Genomic DNA, 26,487 nt, shown 5'->3' on the forward strand with positions numbered 1-26,487 from the left:
CCATAGCAGAGAGCTGGATCAGAACAGCTGACATGAACCAGTGCCCATATGGAATGCCGGCACCACAGGCAGAGGCTTAGCCTACTGTGCCAGAGTACTGCCCCAGCCACTCTGCTTCTGAGCCAGTTTCCTGCTACTATGCCTTTCAACTAAAAATAAATCAATCTTTAAATTAAAAAAAGTAACAAGAACATAAGCCAGCATACAGTAAATGAAATCTGTAGTGCACAAGGATAAAAAGTTAAATGGCTTTTCAGAATGTTAGATATTCAAGTCTAACATCTGAAGGGGAAAAAAATCAAGACTGGAAATATTTTTGTATCCTCCACATTGCTGAGGAAAATGGTGCATGAACAAACTTTGGGCAGTGGTGGATTTGTTCACTATCTTGAGTTGTTAAAGCTTCCCTGAGTGTATATTAAATATATGCAGTTTTTTAATTATATGTTGATTTCATTTCTATAAAACTATTTTTGATCTACTATATGACTTAGCCATTGCAATCCTGGGAATTTACCCAAAGGAAATGAAATCAGCATACAAAAGTTATTTGTACACCCATTTTTACAGAAGCTCAATTCACAATAGCTAACACATGGAATTAATCCAAATGTCCATCAACTGACGACTGGATAAAAAAAAAAATGTGGTATATCTACACTATGGAATACTACTCAGCCATAAAAAAGAATGAAATCTTATATTTTGCAACAAAATGGATGCCACTGGAGACCATTATGTTTAGTGAAATAAGTCAGGTCCCAAAATGGCAAAATCATACATTTTCTCTGATAAATTTTCTTTGATTAACAGAGAATACCAAATGAAAAAAATAGTATAAAGATGAAACTGACATCTTATGATTTGATTATTATTTACAGCCTTGTCTATATTCCTGCGGAACAGTAGTCTTTCTATGTCTTACTTGTTGAATATTATGGTTAGTGGTGCAGTAACCCTGTGATTATAAAGCAAACTGAAAGTATGTTATGCAGGGCTAGCGCTGTGGTGTAGTGCGTTAAGCCTTTGCCTGTGGTGCTGGCATTCCATATGAGTACTGGTTCAAGTCCTGGTTGCTCCTCTTCCAATCCAGTTCTCTGCTGTGGCCTGGGAAAGCAGTAGAGGACAGTCGAAGTGCTTGGGCACCTGCACCCAAGTGGGAGACCCAGAAGAAGCTTCTGGCTCCTGGCTTTGGATCAGCCCAGTTCCAGCCATTGCAGCCATTTGAGGAGTAAACCAGCAAATGGAAGACCTTTATCTCTGTCTCACCCTCTCTCTATCTGTAACTCTACCTCTCAAATAAATAAATAAATCCTTTTTTAAAAAGTATGTTATTGTAAAAATTAAAGGAAAAAAGAAGGGAGGAGGGGGGACTGAGGGAGGAAGGGTGGGAAATATGGTTATGTTCTCAGAATTTTATCTATGGTATGTAAGTGGAAAAAAAGAAAAAAAGGAAAAAAAGGATTGTATCTATGAAATACATGAAATCTGTTTGCTTTATATGTAAAAATTTTTAAAATAAAAAAGGACACAATAAAGCAGTACTTTTAAAAAATTATAGAAGTAATTTATTTTTAAGATTTATTTATTTATTTGAAAGGCAGAGTGACAGAGACAGAAAGATAGTCAGAGAAAAAGAGATCTTCCATCTGTTGATTCACTCTCCAAATGCCTGCAACAGCTAGGGCTGGGCCAGGCCAAAGCCAGGAAGCAAGAACTTCATCTGGGTCTCCCACATGGGTGGCAGGAATCAAAGAACTGGAGCCATCACTAGCCAGCAGGAACTGTGGAATAGCCAGGACTCAAACTGGGCAGTAGGACAAGAGATGTAAGCATCTCAAATTGTGCTTAACCCACTGCATCACAATGCCTGCTCTAGAGCCAAACTTATCATCTTAAAAATACATGTCAAGCTAGTTTTGGATATATGCCTTTAACTGGTTATTTTTGCAAAATTATAGAATATACCCATTTATAATGCATTAATTTGATACAAGTAAAAAAGTTAGGGTACCAAGTCTGTGGAAAATATAAACATGAATAGGCTATGGTCTCTGTAATCAGGAGTCTATAGTTTATCTACTACAGATAAGAAGATGGACAAACAAAACATAAATAACAAATAAACAGTAAGATCCATAAAAATAAAAACATGAGAGGCCAGCGCCGTGGCGCACTAGGTTAATCCTCCACCTGAGGCACCAGCATCCCATATGGACACTGGTTCTAGTCCCAGTTGCTCTTCTTCCAGTCCAGCTCTCTGCTGTGGCCCAGAGGGCAGTGGAGGATGGCCCAAGTGCTTGGGCTCTGCACCTGCATGGGAGACCAGGAGGAAGCACCTGGCTCCTGGCTTCAGATTGGCGCAGCACAGCCCGTGGCGGCCATTTGGGGAGTGAACCAATGGAAGGAAGACCTTTCTCTCTGTCTCTCTCTCTCTCTGTCTCTCTCTCTCTCTCTCTCTCACTATCTGTAACTCTACCTGTCAAATAAATAAATAAAATATTTAAAAAAAAAAGATGAAAAAAAAAAATAAAAGCATGGGGCAAGTATGTGGCCGAGTGGTTTAAGACACCTAAATCCCAATATTGGAATGCCTAGGTCCACACCCCAGCTCCCTTCCCAATCCTAGCTTCCAGCTAATGCACACTCTGGGAGGCAGTAGGTGATGGCCCAAATAATTGAGTTCCTGTCACCCCTGTGGGTAGACGTGGTTTTAGGTCTCAGCTCATGGTTTTGGTCTGGCCAACGCCTGGCCACTGTGAGCTCGTGGAAAGTGAATAGTGGAATGCCCCCGCCCCGCCCAAATAAATTAATTATTAAAATTTAAAAATAAAAAAGGTCAAGACTATTTCCCAGGTTCTGAATTATTATCCAGAGAAGAAAAACCAGAAAAAGCAAAATTTGTTTTGATTTGTATGGGGGAATGGCAGCAGGTGGTAAATATGGCTGAATACGAAGATAGAGCTTAGCTTTAAACAAGTTAAAACTCGGAATCAAGACAAATACTAAGAAGAGATTGTTTGGCTTCTGAGGCTGTAAACATTTTTCATAAATGCAAATACCGAGGGCTAAATCTGAAGTTGAAGAAGGCAGATTGTATGTGTTGTCTTAAGCTGTATAAAGAAAATGAGCAGTTTTTTCCAGTTTGTGCTGAAGATCAGAAGGTACTGCAACATTTATCCACTAAAGCAATAAACTCCTAAAAGAGAAGTGCCCCCTGAGTCATTGCTGATGGATAGACGTGAAGAGAATCACTCCAGGATCAGAACATCTCTGGAGCAAACTACTCAAAGACCAGACTGTTGAGAACTGTGCCTCTATGTGGGGGTGGGGAGACTCAAACTAGTAAATAGTACTTGCCTCCAGAAACAAGATCAGAATTGGAAGCAACTTTTAGTTAGACGAGATGATCTAATGTTGTAGGGATTATTCTAAGTTTAGAATTCTTACTTATACCTAAAATTCTGTCCTTAGTTTGCATGGATCCCTTTAAATCATGTTTTTTACATCCTCCCTAGAAATTCAAGCAAAGTGCAGCTACAGAAACAAATCGATGAATAAACATGATCCTCTTATTCTTTTTCTGTAAAAATGAGAATATTACCCTATACTGTTTAGAGTTTTGAAGGGATTGAATCAGGTTATATCTGGAAGACATTTATCTAAATTCTGGACACCTACATTATAGTTTTGTTTCATTTTTCTACAGCCTGCAGCTACTGTCTTTTGCCACTAGATGGCAATGGTACTTCAATAGGTAAAAGTAAAAACAGGAAAGTCGGGATTTTATTTAAGGCAACGTGTGAAAAATTAAATTATAGGTGTTTTCCTGGCATCTGATGGGCTGATAAATAAAATTTCAGGCAATTAAAAGGAGATACTATGGAAACCATATTCTGTAAGAAATGAAAGTATATTAGTGCCCTTATTTTTCATTTTTGAATCAATTCATTTTAATTGTGAATGTGAGTGATCTTAGGAAAAGGGCATGGTACAAGGTAAAACATACCTCTGACCCCAAACTGAGAGAAATGATCTCATCCTCAAAAGCAGAATGCGTGTCAATATGAGCAGGAATTCCTGAGATGGAAAATAGAGTAACATGTCACTTCATTTTTCCTCTTAGTAGATTAAAGATGACTCTAAACAAAGCCCCACAGTATTAAGGCAAAAATGCTTTCTAATCAGGAAGGTACTATATTCTTAATTAAAAGGAAACATTTAAGGTTAATGTGATTAAAAAACATTAAATGTAACCATAAATGATTTTTTTTTTTTAGATCTATTTGTGTGTTTAGTTGAAAGGCAGAGTGATGGAGACAGCAAAAGGCAGATTTTCCATCTGCTGGTTCATTTTGGGCCAGGCCAAAATCAGGAGACCCAAGTACCTGGGCCATCATCTGCTGCCTTCCCAGTTGCATTAGCAGGAAAATGGATCACAAGTAGAGTAGCTGGAACTGGAACCAGGACCCTGCTATGGGATGCAGGAGTCCCAGGGAGAGACTCAACTCTCTGCACTACAATGCCTTCCCCTAAAACTAAAAATATCCTATCTTTAAATGAAAGTTTCACTGGGATTTGATTCTAAAATCGAGTCCTGGGAGTCACTGCTTAACTAGGACATGTGTTTAATCCTAGCCTGAGAGGAAGATGTGAAGATAAACACAAAAGTCATTTTTCTCCTAAATAACAGTGGGTTCCCAAGTACTTGTTAAACAAAGCAACAGCTAGGAAAGAGGATGAAGCACATCAATAATTAAGACATTGCTTGCTCAACCAATCTATCTATTCATGTTAGCTGAGCAACTGTTAAGTAAAACAAACTCTGCAAGCAAAGCACAGTCCCTGTTCTCAAGGAGTTTATAGATCAACGGAAAGATACACAGGTAAATAAACAATGAAAATACGTTGTGATAAATATAGGAGGGGGGAAAAAGCCTCCACATTTCTTGCCATTAATTAAGCCCTTAAAATCAGTTAATCACTATAAATATCAGATGAAAATGCTAACAAGTGCAAGAACTCAACACTCAACAACCTAAAGACCTTGTGCTAACCTCCTAGAAATGTCTCCCACATTCTCAAACAGAGAAAAATCATCCACCAACCAGCATTTTCTTCTGTAAAATTAGTTGGTTTATTCCACTACACATCTCCTATGTTTCTCAAACAATCATCACCTTCTCTAAATAAAATGTTGGGAAATAACAACAACAACAATATCAAAAATGGCAATTTGTGTCAGCCTGTTTATACTTTGAGATTTTTTCACATGTACTTTTTAATTTTTTTAAATCTTTATAAATTTTGTTCTAACTTCTAACATTTTGCCACATTTTCTTCATATGTATAAGTTACATACATACACATATAAACTATCTTTAAAGTTTCCTTCAGAATTGGGATCAACAAAGGTAACAAAGTAACCTACGAGTTAGTTTGATCTAACAAATAACATTTTTAATCTTAGAGAGCTACATACTACTTAGGTTCTGGAATATATGCCTGGAATTTTAAAATACTCACCATGCCCAGGTTGATACTGATTTATGGTCAGTTGATCAGGTTTATGCTTAATGTAACCTTCCTTCAACCACTTCTCCAAAATGCTATCACAAATATCAGGAAGACCTAAAATCATTGATCATAAACACAAAACACATTAAAATATTTCCTTTGCATGTTTTACCCAAGAATTTAAAAATGAAATCAATAGCTTTTAACATAGCACTGATTCATTAATGTAACAATAAAACCCACAAATAAAACAAAATGCAATAGTAAAAACAATTCTTTCAGAATCTTAAGTTATTTCATTGATTTTTATCAAATATAAACTCCAAGGAACAATTTTATTAGCAATTTTGGCATTTTGCAAAATAGTAATAACATTATAAAACTTAATACATGTTGGAAATTAACTTGGCCACTTCTTTTTTTGTTAACTTTGGTTAATTTAGTTTTTTTGGAATTGTAAATATTGTTTCATGATGAAAGAAAAAACTTAAGGCCGGCGCCGTGGCTCAACAGGCTAATCCTCCGCCTTGCGGCGCCGGCACACCGGGTTCTAGTCCCGGTCGGGGCACCGATCCTGTCCTGGTTGCCCCTCTTCCAGGCCAGCTCTCTGCTGTGGCCAGGGAGTGCAGTGGAGGATGGCCCAAGTCCTTGGGCCCTGAACCCCATGGGAGACCAGGAGAAGCACCTGGCTCCTGCCATCGGAACAGCGCGATGCGCCGGCCGCAGCGCGCTACCGCGGCGGCCATTGGAGGGTGAACCAACGGCAAAAGGAAGACCTTTCTCTCTACCTCTCTCTCTCACTGTCCACTCTGCCTGTCAAAAATAAAAAAAATAAAAAAAAATTAAAAAAAAAAAGAAAAAACTTAAATATAAGATCAAAGTCATAAAAAGTTTAACTGCAACAATGAATTATACCAAGAGGGTGGGTGTTTGGTAGCAGTTAAGATGCTGCCTGGGACCACACCCCATATCAGAATGCCTCGGTTTGAGTCCCAACTCCACTTCTGATTCCAGTTTCCTGCTAAGGCATATCATGGTAGGCAGCAGGTGATGGCTCAGGTATTTATTCCCTTTATCCAGGTGGGAAACCTGAAGGAACTCTGGGCTTCTGGTTTTGGCCTGGCCCAGCCCCTGGTGTGTGGGCATTTGGTCAGTGAACCAGCAGATACAGGAGCTCTCTGTCTCTTTCTCTCCATCTCTCTCTCTCTTACTGAACCAGCACATGTAGGATCTCTCTCTCTCTCATCTCTCTCAATCTTGCCTTTCAAATAAATAAAAAATTATAAAAAAAGAATTACACCAAAGAATTACTATCCAGAATATACAGTAAATTCTTATTAATCAACATTATAAAAAACTGGTAAAGGATATGTAATGAAACAAATGGTTCCCCTCATCAGTAATTAGGAAATCACAAATTGAAGTTTTATAATATCATATGTTGGCAAGGTTGCAGGGAACTGGACACACTCAGTGAGAATATGTTGGTATAGCTGTTCTGGTGATCAATTTGGATTAATTAACATTTTAAAATTAATATAACTTTTGATATAATTTTACTTCTTAGTGGTATCTCTCAAGAAACTTTTGCGGCTAATCCTCTGCTTTGCGGCGCCGGCACACTGGGTTCTAGTCCCGGTTGGGGTGCCAGATTCTATCCCGGTTGCCCCTCTTCCAGGCCAGCTCTCTGCTATGGCCCGGGAAGGCAGTGGAGGATGGCCCAAGTCCTTGGGCCCTGCACCCGCATGGGAGACCAGGAGGAAGCACCTGGCTCCTGGCTTCGGATCAGCAAGATGCGCCGGCTGCAGTGGCCATTGGAGGGTGAACCAACGGCAAAAAGGAAGACCTTTCTCTCTGTCTCTCTCTCTCGCTATCCACTCTGCCTGTCAAAAAAAAAAAAAAAGAAGAAACTTTTGCATAGTGCATAAAAAGGTGTTTGCTTACAGAAGCGAATAACTAAAAATAGCCTAAATATCCATCAACAAGGAACTAATTGAATGAGTTATTACAGGACATTCAGTAAAATGATAACCTACATAAGATCTTCATACCTCCTAAATAGGATGTCTTTTGTAAGACATATCATGGGGCCGGTGCTGTGGCATAGCAAGTAAAGCTGCCGCCTGCAATGCCAGCATCCCATATGGGTACCAGTTCGTGTGCCAGCTGCTCCACTTCCTCTTATTTATTTATTTATTTATTTTTACAGGCAGAGTTAGACAGTGAGAGAGAGAGAGACAGAGAGAAAAGGTCTTCCCTTCTGTAGGTTCACCCCCCAAATGGCTGCCACGGCCAGCGCGCTGCGCCAATCCAAAGCCAGGAGCCAGGTGCTTCCTCCTGGTCTCCCATGCAGGTGCAGGGCTCAAGCACTTGGGCCATCCTCCACTGCCTTCCCGGGCCACAACAGAGAGCTGGACTGGAAGAGGAGCAACCAGGACAGAACAGCACCCCAAGTATACATATTAAACTCTGTATACTTACAGGAATGTGTGTGTGTGCATGTACAGATGTAAGCTTATTTTTGAAAGGATTAAAAGAATAAATAATAAACTGTTAGTAGCTCATACTTCCAAGAAGTATGGGAGCAAAAATAGTGGTCAGCTTTATTCATGTTTGAATTTTTTACAAACAAATCATACTATTTATCTAACTAAAATGTTTTCAATACTATCATTTCAAAAGTTTAACTACAAATGACAAACAAAAAATACACCCTCAATTATGACCTACTTCTAATATATGAAACCTGTTTTTCTAAACCAGTATTTATTACTTATTATTACAATTACTTACCCCCGGGTAGTGGCCTATCTTTATCTACGTTGTTGTTGTCATAGCGGAATTCATAACCAAAATGCTTTACTCTTCTGTGTTTCAAGCATTTTTGAACTGTGTGAAGAGAAGAAAGTAAACTATTTGGGAGGAAAATAATTGTAGTCCTTCACATATTTCTTTTTTTTTTTTTTTTTTTGACAGGCAGAGTGGACAGTGAGAGAGAGAGGTAGAGAGAAAGGTCTTCCCTTTGCCGTTGGTTCACCCTCCAATGGCCGCCGCAGTAGGCGCGCTGCGGCCGGTGCATCGCGCTGATCCGATGGCAGGAGCCAGGTGCTTCTCCTGGTCTCCCATGGGGTTCAGGGCCCAAGGACTTGGGCCATCCTCCACTGCACTCCCTGGCCACAGCAGAGAGCTGGCCTGGAAGAGGGGCAACCAGGACAGGATCGGTGCCCTGACCGGGACTAGAACCTGGTGTGCCGGTGCCGCAAGGCGGAGGATTAGCCTATTGAGCCGCGGCGCCAGCCCCTTCACATATTTCAAAGTCAACATTATAAGTAGGAATTAGTCTAGTAATGATAACTTCTGTCAACTGCTAAATTACTATCTCTAATAAAATTAACCATTCTGCTCATATCTTTTCTTCTTTGAAGTCTGAAATTATAACAAACAGAGGCGTTTCACCTGAACAATGCGAGACTTAAACATGTACACTGCCACTCATAACACTGTTAATAATATGGAAAGAAAGTAACTCTAATTTTCAAGTATCTCCAGAGGCTTTTACCAGATAATAGTGTTTCCTCACAGGAAATTTGCCATAGAATGAGAGAAACAAATAAAATAATCTGGGGGCCAATGCTGTTACGTAGCAAGTAAAGCCACCGCCTGCAGTGTTGACATCCCATATGGGTGCCAGTTCAAGTCCTGGCTGCTCCACTTCCAACCCAGCTATCTGCCATGGCCTAGGAAAGCAGAGGAAGATAGCCCAAGTCCTTGGGCCCCTGAACCCACATGGGAGACCTGGAAGAAACCCCTGGCTCCTGGCTTCAGATTGGCGCAGCTCCAGCCATTGTGGCCAACTGTGAACCAGTAGATGGAAGACCTCTCTCTCTCTCTCTTTCTCTGCCTCTCTATAACTCTGCCTTTCAAATCAATAAATAAATCTTTAAATAAAATAAAATAATCTTCATGAAAGGGCTTATAAAAGTTATTTTATACACAGGCCTGCCTTGTGACACAACAGGTAATGCTATCACTTGCGATATCAGCTTCCCATATCAGAGTACCCGTTCAAGTCCCAGTTGCCCCACTTCTGATCCAATTTCCCACCAATGCACCTGAGAAGGCTGTGAATGATGGCTTGGGGCCTGCTACCCATGTAGGAAATCAAGATGCAGTTCCTGGTTCCTGGCTTCAGCCTGGCCCAGCCTGGCCTGTTGCAGCCATTTGAGAGTGAACTAGCAGATAGAAGATCTCGCTGTCCCTCTACCTCTCAAATTAATAAATAAATCTTAGAAAACAAAAAGTTATATAAATGTTGGCTAAAAAATATTAATCAGTTTGGAGCTAAAACTGATAGCTACATGTTATTCATTATTAATGTTCCTAAGAATTGTTGGTATGATTTACCTAACATTGGATACAGACTACTTTTAATAATTTTGAGGAAAAACTATGAGTTTTAATAAAATGAAAGAAAGAAGGAGCACTAGGGGCCAGCGCTGTGGTGCAGTGGGTTGACGCCCTGGCCTGAAGCACTGGCATCCCATATGGGCGCCAGTTCTAGTCCCAGTTGCTCCACTTCCGATCCAGCTCTCTGCTGTGGCCTGGGATAGCAGTGGAGGATGGCCCAAGTCCTTGGGCCCCTGCACCTGCATGGGAGACCTGGAGGAGGCTCCTGGCTCCTGGCTTCGGATCAGCACAGCTCCAGCTGCGCCATCTGGGGAGTGAGCCATCGGACGGAAGACACCTCTCTCTCTCTGCCTCTCCTCTCTCTGTGTAATTCTGACTTTCAAGTACAATAAATAAATCTTTAAAAAAAAAAAAAAAGAAAGAAAGAAGGAGCACTAAGCACATTTTGCAGAAACTGTAAAATATCAGAGTTTAAAACTATCACTTACAATTTTCATTATCTGTATCTTCTGTCCAATTAATACTTTCCAAAAGCATTTTCTCATCTTCGGAAGAAATGATTTCTTCTATTACCACGAGGCCCGGGGGTAAGGCCTGAGGCCCCAACTCCTTCCACTGTGCTGTGGGAAGCCAAATTATAATAGTCACACATAAAACTTAAAATCCTTATTTGCAAATAATTCATTCCCATAGTAATGTATAGTTCATAAAACTATTTTTTAGGAATAAGAACACTGGAAGGCATACAACGTTAAAAAAATACAAAAACAAATATCAAAATTTTGGTACATTTCATCCACTGCTATTACCAACAGAAACAGAATACTTTATTTAAGCATACTCTAAATATGATTGAGTTACTTTAAATCTCATTAACAGACAAAGTTTCTCACAGCCATGGTATGTAACACAATTAAAAAGTCAAATTGTTGGGCCAGCATTGTGGTGCAGTGGGTTAAGCAGTACTGGTATTCCCTATGGGCACCAGTTCGAGTGCTGGCTGCTCCACTTCCAATCCAGCTCCTTGCTAATTTCACCTGAGAAAGCAGTGGAAGGTGGCCAAGTGCTCGGACCCCTGCACCCACGTGAGAGACCTGGAAGAAGCTCCTGGCTCCTGGCTTAGGCCTGGCCAGCTCTGGCCCAGCCCTAGCCCAACCCTGGCCCAGCCCTGGCTGTTGTGACCATTTAGGGAGTAAACCAGTAGATGGAAGATATGTCTGTCCTATCTCTCTAAGTCTTTCAAATAAATATTTGCAAAAAAAGGTCAAATTGTCTCTAATTATTAAAAATTAAAATGCTCATTTTTTGCTTTTAGACTCCTGGTTAGTAGCTATGACCAAGAAGTTAAAACAAGGGCTGCCATTTAGCCTAGCAGGATGCCATTAATATGCCTGTGTCAGGGCCAGCACTGTGGTACAACAGGTTAAAGCCCTGGCCTAAAGCACCAGCATCCCATATGGGCACCGGTTCTAGTCCCGGCTGCTCCTCTTCCTAGCCAGTTCTCTGCTTTGGCCTGGGAAAGCAGTAGAAGATGGCCCAAGTCTTTGGGCCCCTGCACCCACGTGGGAGACCTAGAATAAGCTCCTGGTTCCTGGTTCCTGGCTCCTGGCTCCTGACTCCTGGCTTTGGATCAGCCCAACCCCGGCTGTTGCGGCCAATTGGGGAGTGAACCAGTGGACGGAAGACCTCTCTCTCTGTCTCTACCTTTCTCTGTAACTCTGTCTTTCATATAAATAAAATAAATCTTAAAAAAAAAAAACAAAAAAGATGCCTATGTCTCACTTTGCAACATCTGGGTTCAATACCCAGCTCAAGGTTAATGTACAACCTGGGAGACATCAGTGACAGCTCCAGTAGTTGGGTTCCTGTCACCCATGTGGAAGGCCTGGATTGAGTTCCTGGCTCCTGGTCTCAGCCTGGTGAAGACCTGCTCCAGCCCACTGCTTGCATTTGAGGAGTGAACAAGTAAATGGGAATCTCTCTTTTCTTTAATAAATTTTAAATGTTGGCTGGCGCCATGGCTCAACAGGCTAATCCTCCGCCAAGCGGCGCCGGCACACCGGGTTCTAGTCCCGGTCGGAGCGCCGGATTCTGTCCCGGTTGCCCCTCTTCCATGCCAGCTCTCTGCTATGGCCCGAGAGTGCAGTGGAGGATGGCCCAAGTGCTTGGGCCCTGCACCCCATGGAAGACCAGGAGAAGCACCTGGCTCCTGGCTTCAGATCAGCACAGTGCACCAGCCACAGCACGCCGGCCACAGCGGCCATTGGAGGGTGAACCAACGGCAAAGGAAGACCTTTCTCTCTCTGTCTCTCTCTCTCACTGTCCACTCTGCCTGTCAAAATAAATAAATAAATAAATAAATTTTAAATGTAAAATGACATAACTTTCTAAAGAAATATCAATAATGAAGAATATTTAGCATAAATTTAAGTTCCTGTGTTCCTCAAAGTTTTGGATAAGTACAACTCTAAAAGGAAAACAAAAAAGAATTTACTACTGTTTTAGATAACAAGAATAGTGTATTCACATTTACTGTTAGGGATTTGCTCATTCATTTTACCAATATGATTTTTAAAGCTTTTCCGCCAGGCAGTTTTCATCTTTGAATTATTTAATATAAAAATTCATAAAGTAATACAGTAAATATCTACCAGATTGTGTTAATACTTCAGAAATATGAATATATTCATTTGATGAATATTTATCTGCGACTACTATGTGCTAGACATTATTTGTACTCAAATTATATAAGAAAACTTTGAAAAGAATTCCTTAAAGATAGGTAATTTATAGTGAAAGTAACTCATATTTAGCTTCCTAAATATATTTTTTTAAAAAAGAACTTGAAATATTTCTTGCTGTTCTTACATAGTAGCTATCTGATAACAAATGTCAAAATCAGTATCAAAACACTTATGACACAATTCTAGTCTCAGTTAAAAATTATTTCCCAATATTATAAATATGATTGCTAGTCTCTGAGGTATATCTGAACCTAACAAAGGATTTTAAATAAAAATACCCCAAAATCCACTTTGTAAATTTCTTACTGAGTGTATAACACACCTAGTGGGAGAAAACTCAAGAACATTATTTTGATTAAACCTTAATCCTTGGGGCCCGGTGCTGTGGCATAATAGGCTAAGCATCTGCCTGCAACACCAGCATCCCATATAGGCACCAGTTTGAGTCCTGACTGCTCCTCTTCCAATCCAGCTCCCTGTTGATGGCCTGGGAAAGCAGTGGAAGATGGCCCAAGTTCTTGTGCCCCTGTATCCACCTGGGAGACCTGGAAGAAGCTTCTGGATCCTGGCTTTGGATTGGCCCAGCTAGAGCGGTTGCAGCCATTTGGAGAGTGAATCAATGGATGGAAGATCTCTCTCTCTCTCTCTGTCTCTCCCTCTCTCTATCTGTAACTCTGCCTCTCAAGTAAATAAATAAATCTTCCAAAAAAAAAAAAAAAAGACTTAATCATTGGGGGCCAGTGTTGGGGCATAGCGGGTGCTGGCATCCCATTTGGACACTGATTCAAGTCCCAGATCCTCCATTTCCAATCTAGCTTCCCTGTTAATGTGCCTGGAAAGAGCAATGGAAGATATCCCAAGTGCTTGAGCCCCTGACACCCATGTGGGAGACCTGGAAGAAGTTACTGGCTCCTGGCTTCAACTTGGCCCAGCCCAGGCCACTGCAGCCATCTGGGGAATGAATGAGCAGACAGAAGATCTCTCTCTCTTTCTCTAACTGTCTCTCCCTCTCTATCTCTCTCTCTAACTTTTGAATAAAATGAAATAAATCTTTTTTTAAAAAGTCTTGAGTCTTATTTTATAAAAATATAAATTTGACCAAATTATTTACTTATCTACTCCCAGACACAGAAAAAGAGAGAGAGAGAGAGAGAGAGAGAGAGAGAGAGAGAGAGAGAGAGAGAGAGAATCTTATCCATTGGCTCACTCCTTAAATGACCATGACAGTCAAACCTAATTGGATGATGGCACACCCAACAACTTGAGCCATTACCACTGCCTCCCTGGATCTGCATTAGCAGGAAGCTGGAATCAGGAGCCAAAGGTGGGTAGGTATCAAACATAGGCACTCAGATAGAGAACATGGGCATCTTAACCTGCAATTAACTGCTGGGCCAAATGTCTACACAGAGCTCTTCATTGCTTAAATAAGTGGTAAATAAATAAAGATTAAATGTATAAATCAAAGTTCATCATAATACTACTCATTTCTATGAGGCAGAAGTAAAAAGACATAATAGTTCCTGTAGCAATTCTGTAAACCAATCTATAAAGCTATTATTAAATCAATTAAATTGTTCAGTTCTTCACAACTATCTAGTGGCTACAGTATTGGAAAGCACGGATGCAAATATTTCTATCATCACAGAAAGTCCTGTGATGGGAGCTTAGGGATCTTTACTAGATAAAAGTGCTTCTCCACAAATATGATGACTGGTACATAATCAATTGGACCACAGTTAAATTTGCCTGATTAATTAAAAGCATCTAGATAGGCACTGTGAAATAAATTGGTGATCTAAATCCTGAAGATTAAACTTTGACAAACACAATTAAGCAAGAAGAATCCAAAATCAGTAACATGTATAAAAAATAAAAAATATATGAGGTTACTTCAAAGAATTCATGGAAAATGGAATTAAAATATGTTTATTTTGGTACAAAAAATGAAATCCGTGTATATAAGGGGTCTTCAAAAGGCTCATGGGCAATGCATGCTATAAAGAAACCATGCATGAATTTCAAAAGTTTTTCACATTAAATAGCAGTTAATTCCATTTCCCATAAACATTCTGTTGTGCTCTCATATGGTTGGTAGGCAGGAGCTACTGCTTAAAGGTAGGCTATAATCTTATTCACCTTTCTACCTTCAGCTACTAGTCCCATGCCTGGCACAAAGTAGGTGTGAAAAGAATGTCAGGGCTGGCACAGGTTAAGCCACCGTCTGCAGCACTAGCATCCCATATGAGTGCTAGTTTGAGTCCCAGCTGTTCTACTTCCAATCCAGCTCCCTGCTAATGCACTGAGAAAGCAGTGGAAGTCCAAGTGCCTGGGCCCTTGCACCCATATGGAAGACTCGGAAGCAGGTCCTGGTTTCTGGCTTTCAGTCTGGCCCAGCTCCAGCCAGTTGCAGCCATTTAGGGAGTGAACCAGTAGATAGAAGATTCTCTCTCTCTCTCTCTCTCTCTGTCTCTCTCTCTCTCTTAACTCGGCCTTTCAAATAAATAAATAAATCTTTAAAAAAAATGTTTGTTAAAGCAAAAGAACTGCTTAACTGATGTTCCTGTTTCACAATAACTAAAGCCTCAATTTATGTCTATGAAAAATCACACATGAAAGAACAATTTTTTAAAAGAAAACTTCTATGATAATACCTTTTTCCACAAAATTCAAGTACAGAATGATCTTTTGTCCTAAATCATCCACTATCTCTTTTCCATTAAGAGTAGCATGGGCTTTCCTGGATTCTTCTGTGGTTTTGTATCTCACGAATGAGTAGGGCTTGTTAGGTGGCATTAAGAGAGCATCCACCAGCCCACAGTCTTCCAAAACTGGGAGCAGTTGGTTCCTACTCACACCATTACCCAAACCACCATTGGCAACAACCAGGTTCTTTAGGGAGAAAAAAAAAAAAAAAACAGATCAAGAAAGCAATATGAGTAATTGATGTCAACATGCTTATTTAAAAATAAGGTTAAATAAGATTCTTTTAAATAAATACTTCTACAAACATGTAATTAAGAAAAAGAAAAAGGTTTCCTAGTGATTATTTGGTTTGCAAACTTCAAACAAAGCACATAAAGCAATTCACTAAATATTTGGGGAATAAAAAGGACTCCTAAGTTGTAAATATTTATTTTTAATCTTTACATTAAATATATTCAATATTTATATTTAATATAAATAGCCTATTTCAGAGAAATATTCATTACTTGTCATAAATATAAATTAAGAGATGGCTTTCTTACTGTTCAGATATATAAATTTAGCATAATGAAAGGGAAAGAGGAGGAAAGAAGAAACAAGTAGTTCCATAATAGGTTTTTTCCAGAGATTGTTCTATATGCTTTCACCCATTTAATCTTCAATTACATAATCTTCACAACAAAGTGAATTTATTTAGGTAGTATTAGCACACTTTACAGAGGAATAAACTAAAATTAAAAAATTAGATTAAGTAGGCCACCATTTAAGACACTGGAATCCTATATGGAAATGCTGCTTCAAGTTCTGGCTACTTGGCTTCCAATAGTTTTTGTGAAAGTACCTGCGAATGTAGCAGCAGATGACCCAAATTCTTGAGCTCCTGCCAGCAATGGGAAAAACCAGGATGGAGTTCCTGGCTCCTTGCTTTAGCCTGTCTCAGATCTGGCTATTGAAGGCTTGTGGGGAGCAGATGGAAGATCCCTCTACTTGCCTTTCTCTCTCTTTCTCTTTCTCCCTCTCTTTCTCTCTCCATTGCCCTGCCATTCATAAAGAAATCTTTAAAAAAAAAAAAAAAACAGGTTGGGGGGCTAGCTCTGTGGTGCAGTAGGTTAATTCTCTGACTGCAGTGCCGGCTTCCCATAGGGGTGCTGGTTCTAGACCCGGCTGCCCCTCTTCCAATCCAGCTCTCTGCTATGGCCTGGGAAAGCAGTAGAAGATGGCCCAAGTGCTTGAACCCAAGCACCTGCATGGGAAACTGGGAAGAAGCATCTGGCTCCTGGCTTCAGATTGGTGCAGCTCCAGCTGTTGGGGCCACCTGGGGAGTGAACCAACAGAAGGAAGGCCTCTCCTCTCACTGTCTGTAGTTCTACCTCTCATAAATAAATAAAATCTTAAAAAACAAAAACAAAAACAAAAAACAGGTTGGGGCTGGCGCTGTGGCATAGCGGGGAAAAGCCTCTGCCCTGCAGTGCCAGCATCCCATATGGGCGCTTATTCAAGTCCCTGCTGCTCCACTTCCAATCCAGCTCTCTGCTATGGCCTGGGAAAGCAGAAGATGGCCCAAGTCCTTGGGCCCCTGCACCTGCATGGGAAACCCAGAAGAAACCCCTGGATCCTGGCTTTGGATTGGTGCAGCTCCAGCTGTTGTGGCCAAATGGGGAGTGAACCGGCAGATGAAAGACCTCTCTCTTTCTCTCTCTCTCTCTCTATGTAACTCTGAATTTCAAAAAAAAAAAAAAAGTAGGTTAATGTAGTGATTAGGGAGAGTTGTGTTTCAAGCTTATTCTTCAATTTTCAGAATTCATACTCTCATTATAACCACCATTTTACAATGTTAACTAAAAACTAAAATGGGGCAGGCCTTTGGCCTAGAAGGTAACAAGCCAGTTGGGACAACTGCATCCCATATTACAGTCCTTAGGCTCAAGGACCTTTCCTTCCACTTAGGAGACCTAGACTGAGGGCCAGGCTCCTGGCTTCCAAGTGGCCTAGCCCCAGCTATTGTAGCATTTGGGGAGCTAATCAGTGGATAGGAGATATCTTTCATCGGTCTGCCTGTGGGTGTGTGTCTCTCTGTGCCTCTCAAAACTAAAAAAAAAAAATAAAATAAAAGTAGAGTAAAAGTTAAAGTAAAGATATTGGTTCAAAGAATAAGCAATAATAGATTCTTTTAAATGTAAAACAGGAAAATTTTCCTATAAGGAAATTCAGTTTCCGTAATTCAGTCAGTTTGCATTCAATTTTTTTCCTTTAAATGTTTCAACTTGGGGCCAGTGCCATGGCGCAGTAGGTTAATCTTCTGCCTGCAGTGCCAGCATCCCATATGGGCGCCGGTTCTAGTCCCGGCTGCTCCTCTTCCAATCCAGCTCTCTGCTGTGGCCCGGGAAAACAGTAGAAGATAGCCCAAGTGCTTGGGCCCCTGCACTTGCATGGGAGACCAGGAAGAAGCTCCTGGCTCCTGGCTTTGGATCAGCCCAGCTCTGGCTGTTGCAGCCATTTGGGGAATGAACCAGTGGATGGAAGACCTCTCTCTCTCTCTCTCTGCCTCTGCCTCTCTGTAGCTCTGCCTTTCAAATAAATAAATAAATCTTTTAAAAAATTATTATGCTAAGTGTTAAGAGTTTTACTTTATGATCTATGACTTCCAGAAACATTGTAGTCTAAACAAAGTTAACTATTAATGGCCCTCTCTCATCAATTTCATCATTTATGCCAGATATTAGCAAAGTTTTCTAAAAAGAATAGAGAGCAAGTATTTTAGGCTTCATGGACCACATCGGTTTCTCTCACAGTCTTGTTTTTTGTTTTTGTTTTTTTTTTTTAAACAACTCTTTAAAAATGTAAAACCCAAGGACAGGTATTATGGTGTCATGGGTTAAGCCATCCCTTGGGGGAGAATAGTAGATGGAAGAACTTTCTCTTTCTCTCTCTCTGCCTCTTCCCTCTCTTTACTCTGACTTTCAAATATATAAATAAAATAAAACTTTATTAAAAATGTAAAATCCATTATTAGCTTACAAGCTAGATATGGCCTGAGGTCAACCATTGATTCATACAAAGTTCAAGATTAGAACATAGAGCATTGTGGCACAGTGGTTAAGTCACCACCTACAATGCCAACACCCTATATGGGCACCAGTTCAAGTCCTGGCTGCTCCACTTCTGATCCAGCTCCCTGCTGATGTGCCTGGGATGTCAGCAGTGGATGGTCCGCGTGCTGGGTCCCCTGATCCCTACATGGGAGACTCAGAGAAAGATCTTGGCTCCTGGCTTAGGCCTGGCCTGGCCCTCACCATTGCGGTCATTTGGGGAGTGAACCAGCTGATAGAAGATTTCTCTTTCTATCTCCCCCTCTCCACTTCATCTTAGCCAAAAGGCTAAGAAGCAATTCTATCTCTCCCTCTCTCTCTCTCCCTAACACTGCCTTTCAAATAAATAAATAAATAAATATTTTTAAAGATTAGTACACAGTGAAGTGTATTCATTTTATCACACAATGTCAAAAACTTAGAAGCTTATTTGAAAAGAATGTAATAAACTTACTATAAATTGGATAACAACAAAAGTAAAGCTCTACTATGTCTTGGGATAGCCAATACTCTGTATGTATCTAAGTATACACACACACACACAAAATAAACATGCCCACTATGTAATATGGCAAAAAATTTAATCTCAGATGGCTTGCTCAGACCTCAGTCAATGAGGTTTATTAATTAAAATATCAAAATAATCTGGTTGGATGCAACTATAATTTCCAAAAGCATTTCCACATTCCTAAATCTAAGGAGTTGCTGCTGAGAGTTCATAAATATCTAGGGTCGGCCGGCACCGCAGCTCACTAGGCTAATCCTCCACCTTTGGTGCCGGCGGGTTCTAGTCCCGGTTGGGGTGCTGGATTCTGTCCCAGTTGCTCCTCTTCCAGGCCAGCTCTCTGCTGTAGCCCAGGAGTGCAGTGGAGGATGGCCCAAATCCTTGGGCCCTGTACCCGCATAGGAGACCAGGAGAAGCACCTGGCTCCTGGCTTCGGATCAGTGCGGTGCACCAGCCATTGGGGGGTGAACCAACGGAAAAAGGAAGACCTTTCTCTCTGTCTCTCTCTCTCACTGTCCACTCTGCCTGTCAAAAAAAAAATTTTATATATATATATATATATATATATATATATGGTCTACTTCCCCGGCTAGGAATGAAAGATGACAAGGCATGACTTGAGGAATACTAGAGGTCCTCCAGAGGTGCTGTCCAAATCATTTGTGGGCAACTCTAAAGGCAGACAACACAAAAACAAGGAGAAGGAAGGTAGGAACTAATTTCCTACTACATCTGAGTCATGCAACATAATTAAATATAATAATTATTTTAGTTATTTATCCAAGCAATTTTGACAGTAATAAGAATTATGAAGTAGAGAATTCACATTTGGTTTGGAAGTTATCTTTAGTCCTGACAATGTGCAGATCACTGCTCTTGAAAAATCTTACAATGCTATAAATTTGCACAAAGTACCTATTTTTTTTTTTATTTGACAGAGTTATAGACAGAGAGACAGAAAGAAAGGTCTTCCTTCCATAGGTTCACCCCCAAAATGGCCGCTACGGCTGGCGCTGCACCAATCTGAAGTCAGGAGCCAGGTGCTTCTTCCTGGTCTCCCATGCAGGTGTAGGGCCCAAGCACTTGGGCCATCCTCCACTGCCTTCCCGGGCCACAACAGAGAGCTGGACTGGAAGAGGAGCAACCAGGACTAGAACCGGCACCCATATGGGATGAAGGTGCTGCAGGCAGAGGATTAACCAAGTGAGCCATGGCACCGGCCCCAAAGTACCTATATTTTTACATATCACTAGAAAAATATTTGTTCTCTCTAGGATAGATAAAATATAATTGAAGTCTCTCTACAATTTTATTATTTTCCTTTAAAAATATTATGGGGAAGAAATAATCAAAGTCCAAGTTAAACATACTTTGGAAACTACGAGTATGAAGATAATTGAGTGTTGAGATATACTTGAATTTAAGGATTTGGAGGAAATTAAATATCATAATGACTGTAAGTATGTTTTGTAACCTGAAAAGACTCATGCAGCACTATTATCAATATATACCAAAAACTTCCTCTAGTTCAATCAACATAATCAATAAAAATTCAAATTATAGGCTGGGCTATAAGCCAAATCAGAAGGTCCTATAAAAGTATGTTTAATATGGATGTTACACATGACTGAACAATTATAAGCCTTGAGCAGTTAGTGACAAATATGAACATAACATTAACATGTCAATACATGCACATTTAAACAGTAATAGTTTTATGTCACCTGAGTGGCATAAGATACTGTCTCGATGCCTTCATGTCTCAGCAAAGTATGCCTGGCTTTAATCTGTTTCCTTAAGAACTTCTTCTCAGCCTTGTTGAGTTTGTGACTACTTTGATGCCTGCTGTCCATAGCAACACTGGAAAAAAAGAATGGCAAAAAATGTCAACCTTAAGAGTCCCAAAGGAACAACTATAATAACACTATTCACATCTTAACACACTTTATAAAAATTTCTGTGATAATTCTCTTAAATCTTTAGTTTACCTTTACTTCACCAATCTAGAGAAGTGACAAAAAAAAAAAAAAAAAAGGAATATCTAAGAAGGTAACATCTAAGGTTTCTAAAAAAGTCTCAGCTCTATGAAGTACATACAAATTGATATAGAGTGGAAGGTATTCAACAAGGCAGCAAAGGGTAGATGCTAAAATACATAAGGACATGTCTGGCAAGACAATAAAATACTGGCATTTTTGACTTTCTGGTCCCATTCTCTCCTCACTGCAAAGTCAAAAAATTTACCACGTTCAATAAAATCAGATTTCAAAACAGCTAAGAAACACTCAAAACTCTAACCTTTAAGCATAGAAGAAAAAACGCCAAGTCTATGCAATGCTAGCAATCCAGCTTCCTAGCACAGAGCCATGTGGTGGAGTCAAGGCAGGCTGTCTGGAGGGCACCATAGGCAGGAGACAGGCGAGAAGATCTATAACAATCCAACTCAGCAACTAGAAATGCAGGCCTGATCTGGGCTGTAGGCAGCAGAATGGAAAGAAATAGAAGGAAGGGAAAGAGGGAAAAGGTGAAAAAAAAACGCTCAGGCAGAATCAACAGGCCTTATGACTACTCAGACATGAGATAGAGAGGAATCAAGGACAAGGTACTAACAGAATAGAGCCCGAGTGATTGAGACAAATGGTGCCATCACAACACTGGCAGGTCAAGAGGAAGGTTAGGAAGAGCTGCTCAGTAAGGGAGAAAATGAGACTTCAGTATAAAATGTTTAAGGTACTAGGTCAGATGCACAGTTGCAGTGTATGGCTGGCAGGTAACAATATAAAATGGTCCTAGGAAAGGCACTGAGGTTAGAAAGCTTTAGAAGTCAATACTTGGGGCCGGTGATGTGGCGCAGTGGGTTAAAGCCCTGGGCTGAAGCACCAGCATCCCATATGGGTGCCGGTTCTGGTTCTGGCTGCTCCTCTTCTGATCCAGCTCTCTGCTATGGCCTGGGATAGCAGTAGAAGATGGCCCAAGTCTTTGGGCCCCTGCACCCACGTGGGAGACCCAGAAGAAGCTCCTGGCTTCAGATCAGCGCAGCTCCAGCCATTGCAGCCATCTGGGGAGTGAACCAGTGGATGGAAGCTCTCTGTCTCTACCTCTCTCTGTAACTCTGTCTTTCAAAGAAATAAAATGTAAATCTTAAAAAAAAAAAGAAGAAGAAGAAGAAGAAGAAGAAGAAGAAGAATCAACACTGTGGGGCCAATGCTGTGATAGCATAGTGGGTAAAGCTGCTGGCATCCTATATGGGCACCAGTTCGAGTCCTGGCTGCTCCACTTCTGATCCAGCTCCCTGCTAATGGCTTGGGAAAGCAGTAGAAGATGGCCCAAGTCCTTGAGTCCCTGCTGCTCACATGAGACCTGGATGAAGCTCCCAGCCCAGCCCTGGTTGTTGTGGCCATCTGGGGAGTGAACCAGCAAATGGAAGATTTTCTCTCTTTCTCTCCCTCTTCCTCTATAACTCTGCCTTAAGTAAATAAATGTTTTTTTTTTTTAAAGCCAACAATGTATAGGAAATGGATAACTGAATAGATGTTGCTAATATTGCACTAATTATAATTATTTTTTCTAATATCCACCCTGTTCCACTGGACTATGAGGTCTTCAAAGACAGGGATTAAAGCATACTTTTCCTAGTTGGTCCAGACACTCATTCACTGCCATGAGCCAGTATAACACAGTGGTTGGAGTCCAGGTTCAAATTTCAGCTCCATGAACTATTAACTGTATGACAGTTAGCTATGTATTTCTGTGTTTCATTTTCATCTGTAAACAGAGGCAAGGATAATAATAATAATAATGCCTCTCTCATCACTTTGTTATGGAGGATTAAATTCATTTATTACTATATTACTGTTCATTTTTAGAAGAGCCATATCAGAACTGTTTAACAAGATGAAGTCCAGCTGAGGACCTTCAAAGTTTTATGGCCATTCTGGTTTAAGATCTCCATCTTTGGAACAGCAACTTGACAGCATATCATGGATAACAAGGCATGAGGGTGCACAAAATAATTTTTTATTAATATCTCACATGAGCAAAGATCGCAAAATGAAAAAAATGACAGAAAAGATGCTGACAATCTTTCGTAAGTCAGCTACCAAGAGTTCAGCACCAGCAGATGGAGCCTCACAACCACATTTCTGTTATCTTCTCTCCTGTCTCCTGCACTCTGCCCTGCAACATTATTGCATTTGAAAGACAAAGCTGGATACTATTTGAGACTCATTTTTCCTCCAGTCCAGTGGCTTGACAGCCATGGTTCAGCAGATCTGAGTCACAACAAGGAACAAACTGGTACCAGCTGTTGAGATCTGGAGGTGCCCCCTTTCTAAGAAAGCCATGACCCTGACCAGGGAGCTTCCTCTATTGCATAGATGCTTGGATGTTCCATGCCATTTTATGGCAGTAGGGCCCCTATTTACTAGGATCTAGCCATGCTTAGCGTAGTCCAGCCACTTCCAGGCCAAGAAAATTCTCTGTAGGATGACCCTTTGAAGATTATGCACACTCTGCTACCTGCTTGTTAGGATGTTTAACTCCAATGCATCCTACTGCATATTTCCCTGTGTGTGTCATGCCTTTCTTGAACAACACAGCACTTATTATGAGCCTGGAAGCATAGACAAAAAATGTTTGTGTGCTTAAATTATAGTTCATTAATAGTAAAATTAGAAAGAACCTAAACTATTATCAAATGAAGCTTGATTTTAAAGTATAGCACAAGTATACACATTATACATAAAACTCATTAGAACACACAAGAAACTGGTGACATGGGGTGATTCCACAGAGGGAAATTGGGTACGTAAGTTCAGGAATCAGAGAGAGCTTTCCTCTTTGACAACTTTTTTTTCAATTCAGTGTATATTCATTTAAATTATCTATTTTTAAATGAAATAAAGATTTTTAATGATTGGGAAAATAATACACCCCTCACTCATCATATCATCTCATTTTAACTCTTGAAAGAGCACAAACTGGGGCCGGCACTGTGGCTCAGCAGGTTAAAGGCTTGGCCTGAGCGCTGGCATCCCATATGGGTGCCGGTTCTAGTCCCAGCTGCTCCTCTTCTGATCCAGCTCTCTGCTGTGGCCTGGGATAGCAGTGGAAGATGGCCCAAGTCCCTGGGCTCCTGCCCCCACGTGGGAGACCTGGAAGAAGCTCCTGGCTTCTGGCTTCAGATCAGCACAGCTCCAGCTGTTGTGGCCATCTGGGGAGTGAACCAGCAGATGGAAGACCTCTCTCTCTGTCTCTACCTCTCTCTTTCTTTCAAATAAATAAAATAAATCTTTTTTTTTTTTTAAAGAGCACAAACTGTCTATTTCCTTACACTCTGGCTAATTTGTTTATTCTCTCTTGCTCCATGAAGTTGGGATTTCCTATGTGTAATTCACCACGTAGCAGCCAGCAACTGAACAGAATCTAGCACATGGCAGCCACTCATCTGTTTCGTGAATTCTCCTGTCTGAAATTTGCTAACTTGGTTCCTAAGCCTCTCCTCCCCCAGAATTCTGAGGTGTCTGCATCGACACTCGGTGTGTCTCACACTGTGATTACCTGCTGCATGTCACATACTTATTACGGGCATAGAATTGAGTGCCTGGGTTACAGCTGACATAAAAAATGGTCAATAAAATGACATTCTGTATCTTAAAATTAAAACAAAAAAACCAGCCGACACCACGGGAGGACCAGGAGTCGCAGGGAGACTAAGACCATAGAACCACGTGGGCATCCGTGCCAAACACAAACATATACACCTTGGACACTGACAAAATCACCCAACGCACAGGCACCCTACTGCCCACGGGCCGCACTGCTCGGGTTCCCCCTCCTTTCCCTGGGCTGTCAGCCCCCACCGGCCAAGCGGATAGAAGACTGAAAGAAGGAAACAAGAGGAAGAGGAAAAGGCATTGCAGCCCAAAGTGCTCTCCAGCAAGAAGTGCCACACTCCTCCGCCTCGGCTTAAGCCAGATTTTCCCCAAGCGGGCACTGCCTCCCTCCAACCTCTTCACTTTAGCCCTTGAACCCGCCGCGGACACTCGCACACCCCCTCACCTGGGCGCGGCCATATTGGAAGCAACTGCACTACATTTCCCATGAGTCGGCGGGGCGACGAACAGAGCTCCCACAATTCCCTTCGGTCCCGGAGCTCTATGTTGACCCTTTCTTCGCCGAATGTCTTTGCCCTCCGTTACCGTGTAAATCGCTTCTTATTTGGGGGCATAGTAATGTTTTAGAATGCGGCTTATTTTTTTCAGCGCTCCCCAAATGGAAAAAGGTCAAACAAGTTTGTCTCCTTGGGTCTCACCCCGCCTTGATCTCTCAGCATATCTTTCCTCCTGTATCTTCTTGGAGGTATGGGGAGGACGCTGGGGGCTGGAAGATGACATTGTGCGAGCCGGAAGGAAGGTGCATGTGCGTGAATGTGCCGGGGGAATGGTGAGTACCCTAGAGTGTTAGGGAGATGCGTGGGAGATGCTGAAGGAGGTAGAAAAGACAGGGTGCCTCCACACCGTCCGTGACCTAACACTGTTCTATCTTCTAGGCCTAAGGGGGTCCTAGAAAGATTCGAGAAACAAAGTGATATAACCAGAGCTTCTATTTGATAGTGGGAGGGGAGACTAGAAGAAAAGAGCCGTTCACATGGTAAAGTGAAAAGGAAGGAGGGGCCGGCGCTGTGGCGCAGCGGCTTAGCTCCCTGGCCTGAAGCGCTGGCATCCCCTATGGGAGCCGATTCTAGTCCCTGCTGCTCCACTTCCCATCCAGCTCTCTGCTGTGGCCTGGGAAAGCAGTAGAGAATGGCCCAGGTCCTTGGGCCCCTGCACCCCGTGGGATACCAGGTCAGACAAAGCTCCTGGATCCTGGATCCTGGCTTTGGATCAGCGCAGCTCCGGCTGTTGTGGCCATCTGGGGAGTGAACCAGCGGATGGAAGACCTCTCTGTGTAACACTTTCAAATAAATAAAATAAATCTCAAAAAAAAAAAAAAAAAAGGAAGGAAATGTTAACTGAGACACAGAAGTGGCAGATAGAAGGGGGAAAGATCTAGTAACAGACCAGAAATAAAAGACCTGGGAGATGTGTAAGGAAAAACATATTGAATGCCCCCCATTGCAGTCTTGCCTGTGCACTACTGGATGCGATCAAAAGCATCCCAATAGTACTTCCCTGCAATTATCGAAACATTTTATAATCTGAGCTGTCTGGTATGGTAGACACTTGTGTTGGGTGGCTTTTGGACATTGCAAATGTGGCTAGTACAACTAAGAAACTGAATCGCGAATTTTTAAATTTTTATTTAGTTGTAATTAGCTTAAATAGCTGTACGTGGCTATTTGCTACCAAACTGAACAGTGTAAAATATCCCACTTCCCAATGGCCGAATTCAGTGCTTTCACCTTGGTATCTGGCCTACTTGAAGGTACTGAAGCTTTCAAAACTTTTGAATTTCTTTTCTTTTTTGAGATTTATTTGTTTATTTTAAAGCAGAGTTACAGAGAGGCAAACACAGAGAG

At 41.3% G+C, this 26,487-nt stretch overlaps 1 protein-coding gene across 2 annotated transcripts in view; it reads right to left on the reverse strand.

The window, feature by feature from the left end:
* ALKBH8 (alkB homolog 8, tRNA methyltransferase) overlaps positions 1–25,066 on the reverse strand; it is a 76,722-nt gene extending 51,656 nt beyond the window's left edge. Inside the window, exons 1-7 of one of the 2 annotated variants that reach the window (XM_062196959.1) lie at positions 25,029–25,066; positions 20,693–20,828; positions 15,323–15,560; positions 10,413–10,544; positions 8,311–8,406; positions 5,527–5,631; positions 4,010–4,080 (exon numbers count right to left, since the gene is read on the reverse strand). In XM_062196959.1, the coding sequence (XP_062052943.1) occupies positions 4,010–4,080; positions 5,527–5,631; positions 8,311–8,406; positions 10,413–10,544; positions 15,323–15,560; positions 20,693–20,828; positions 25,029–25,042 (792 nt within the window). In that variant the 5' untranslated portion in view covers positions 25,043–25,066. Of the gene's footprint in view, positions 1–4,009; positions 4,081–5,526; positions 5,632–8,310; positions 8,407–10,412; positions 10,545–15,322; positions 15,561–20,692; positions 20,829–21,266; positions 21,290–25,028 lie in introns of those variants that run through there. The other variant, XM_062196960.1, reaches the window with a different exon arrangement.
* Positions 25,067–26,487: the final 1,421 nt, after the last annotated feature.

The sequence above is a fragment of the Lepus europaeus genome, chromosome 7 (genome assembly GCF_033115175.1).
Source record: "Lepus europaeus isolate LE1 chromosome 7, mLepTim1.pri, whole genome shotgun sequence".
Taxonomy (NCBI): domain Eukaryota; kingdom Metazoa; phylum Chordata; class Mammalia; order Lagomorpha; family Leporidae; genus Lepus; species Lepus europaeus.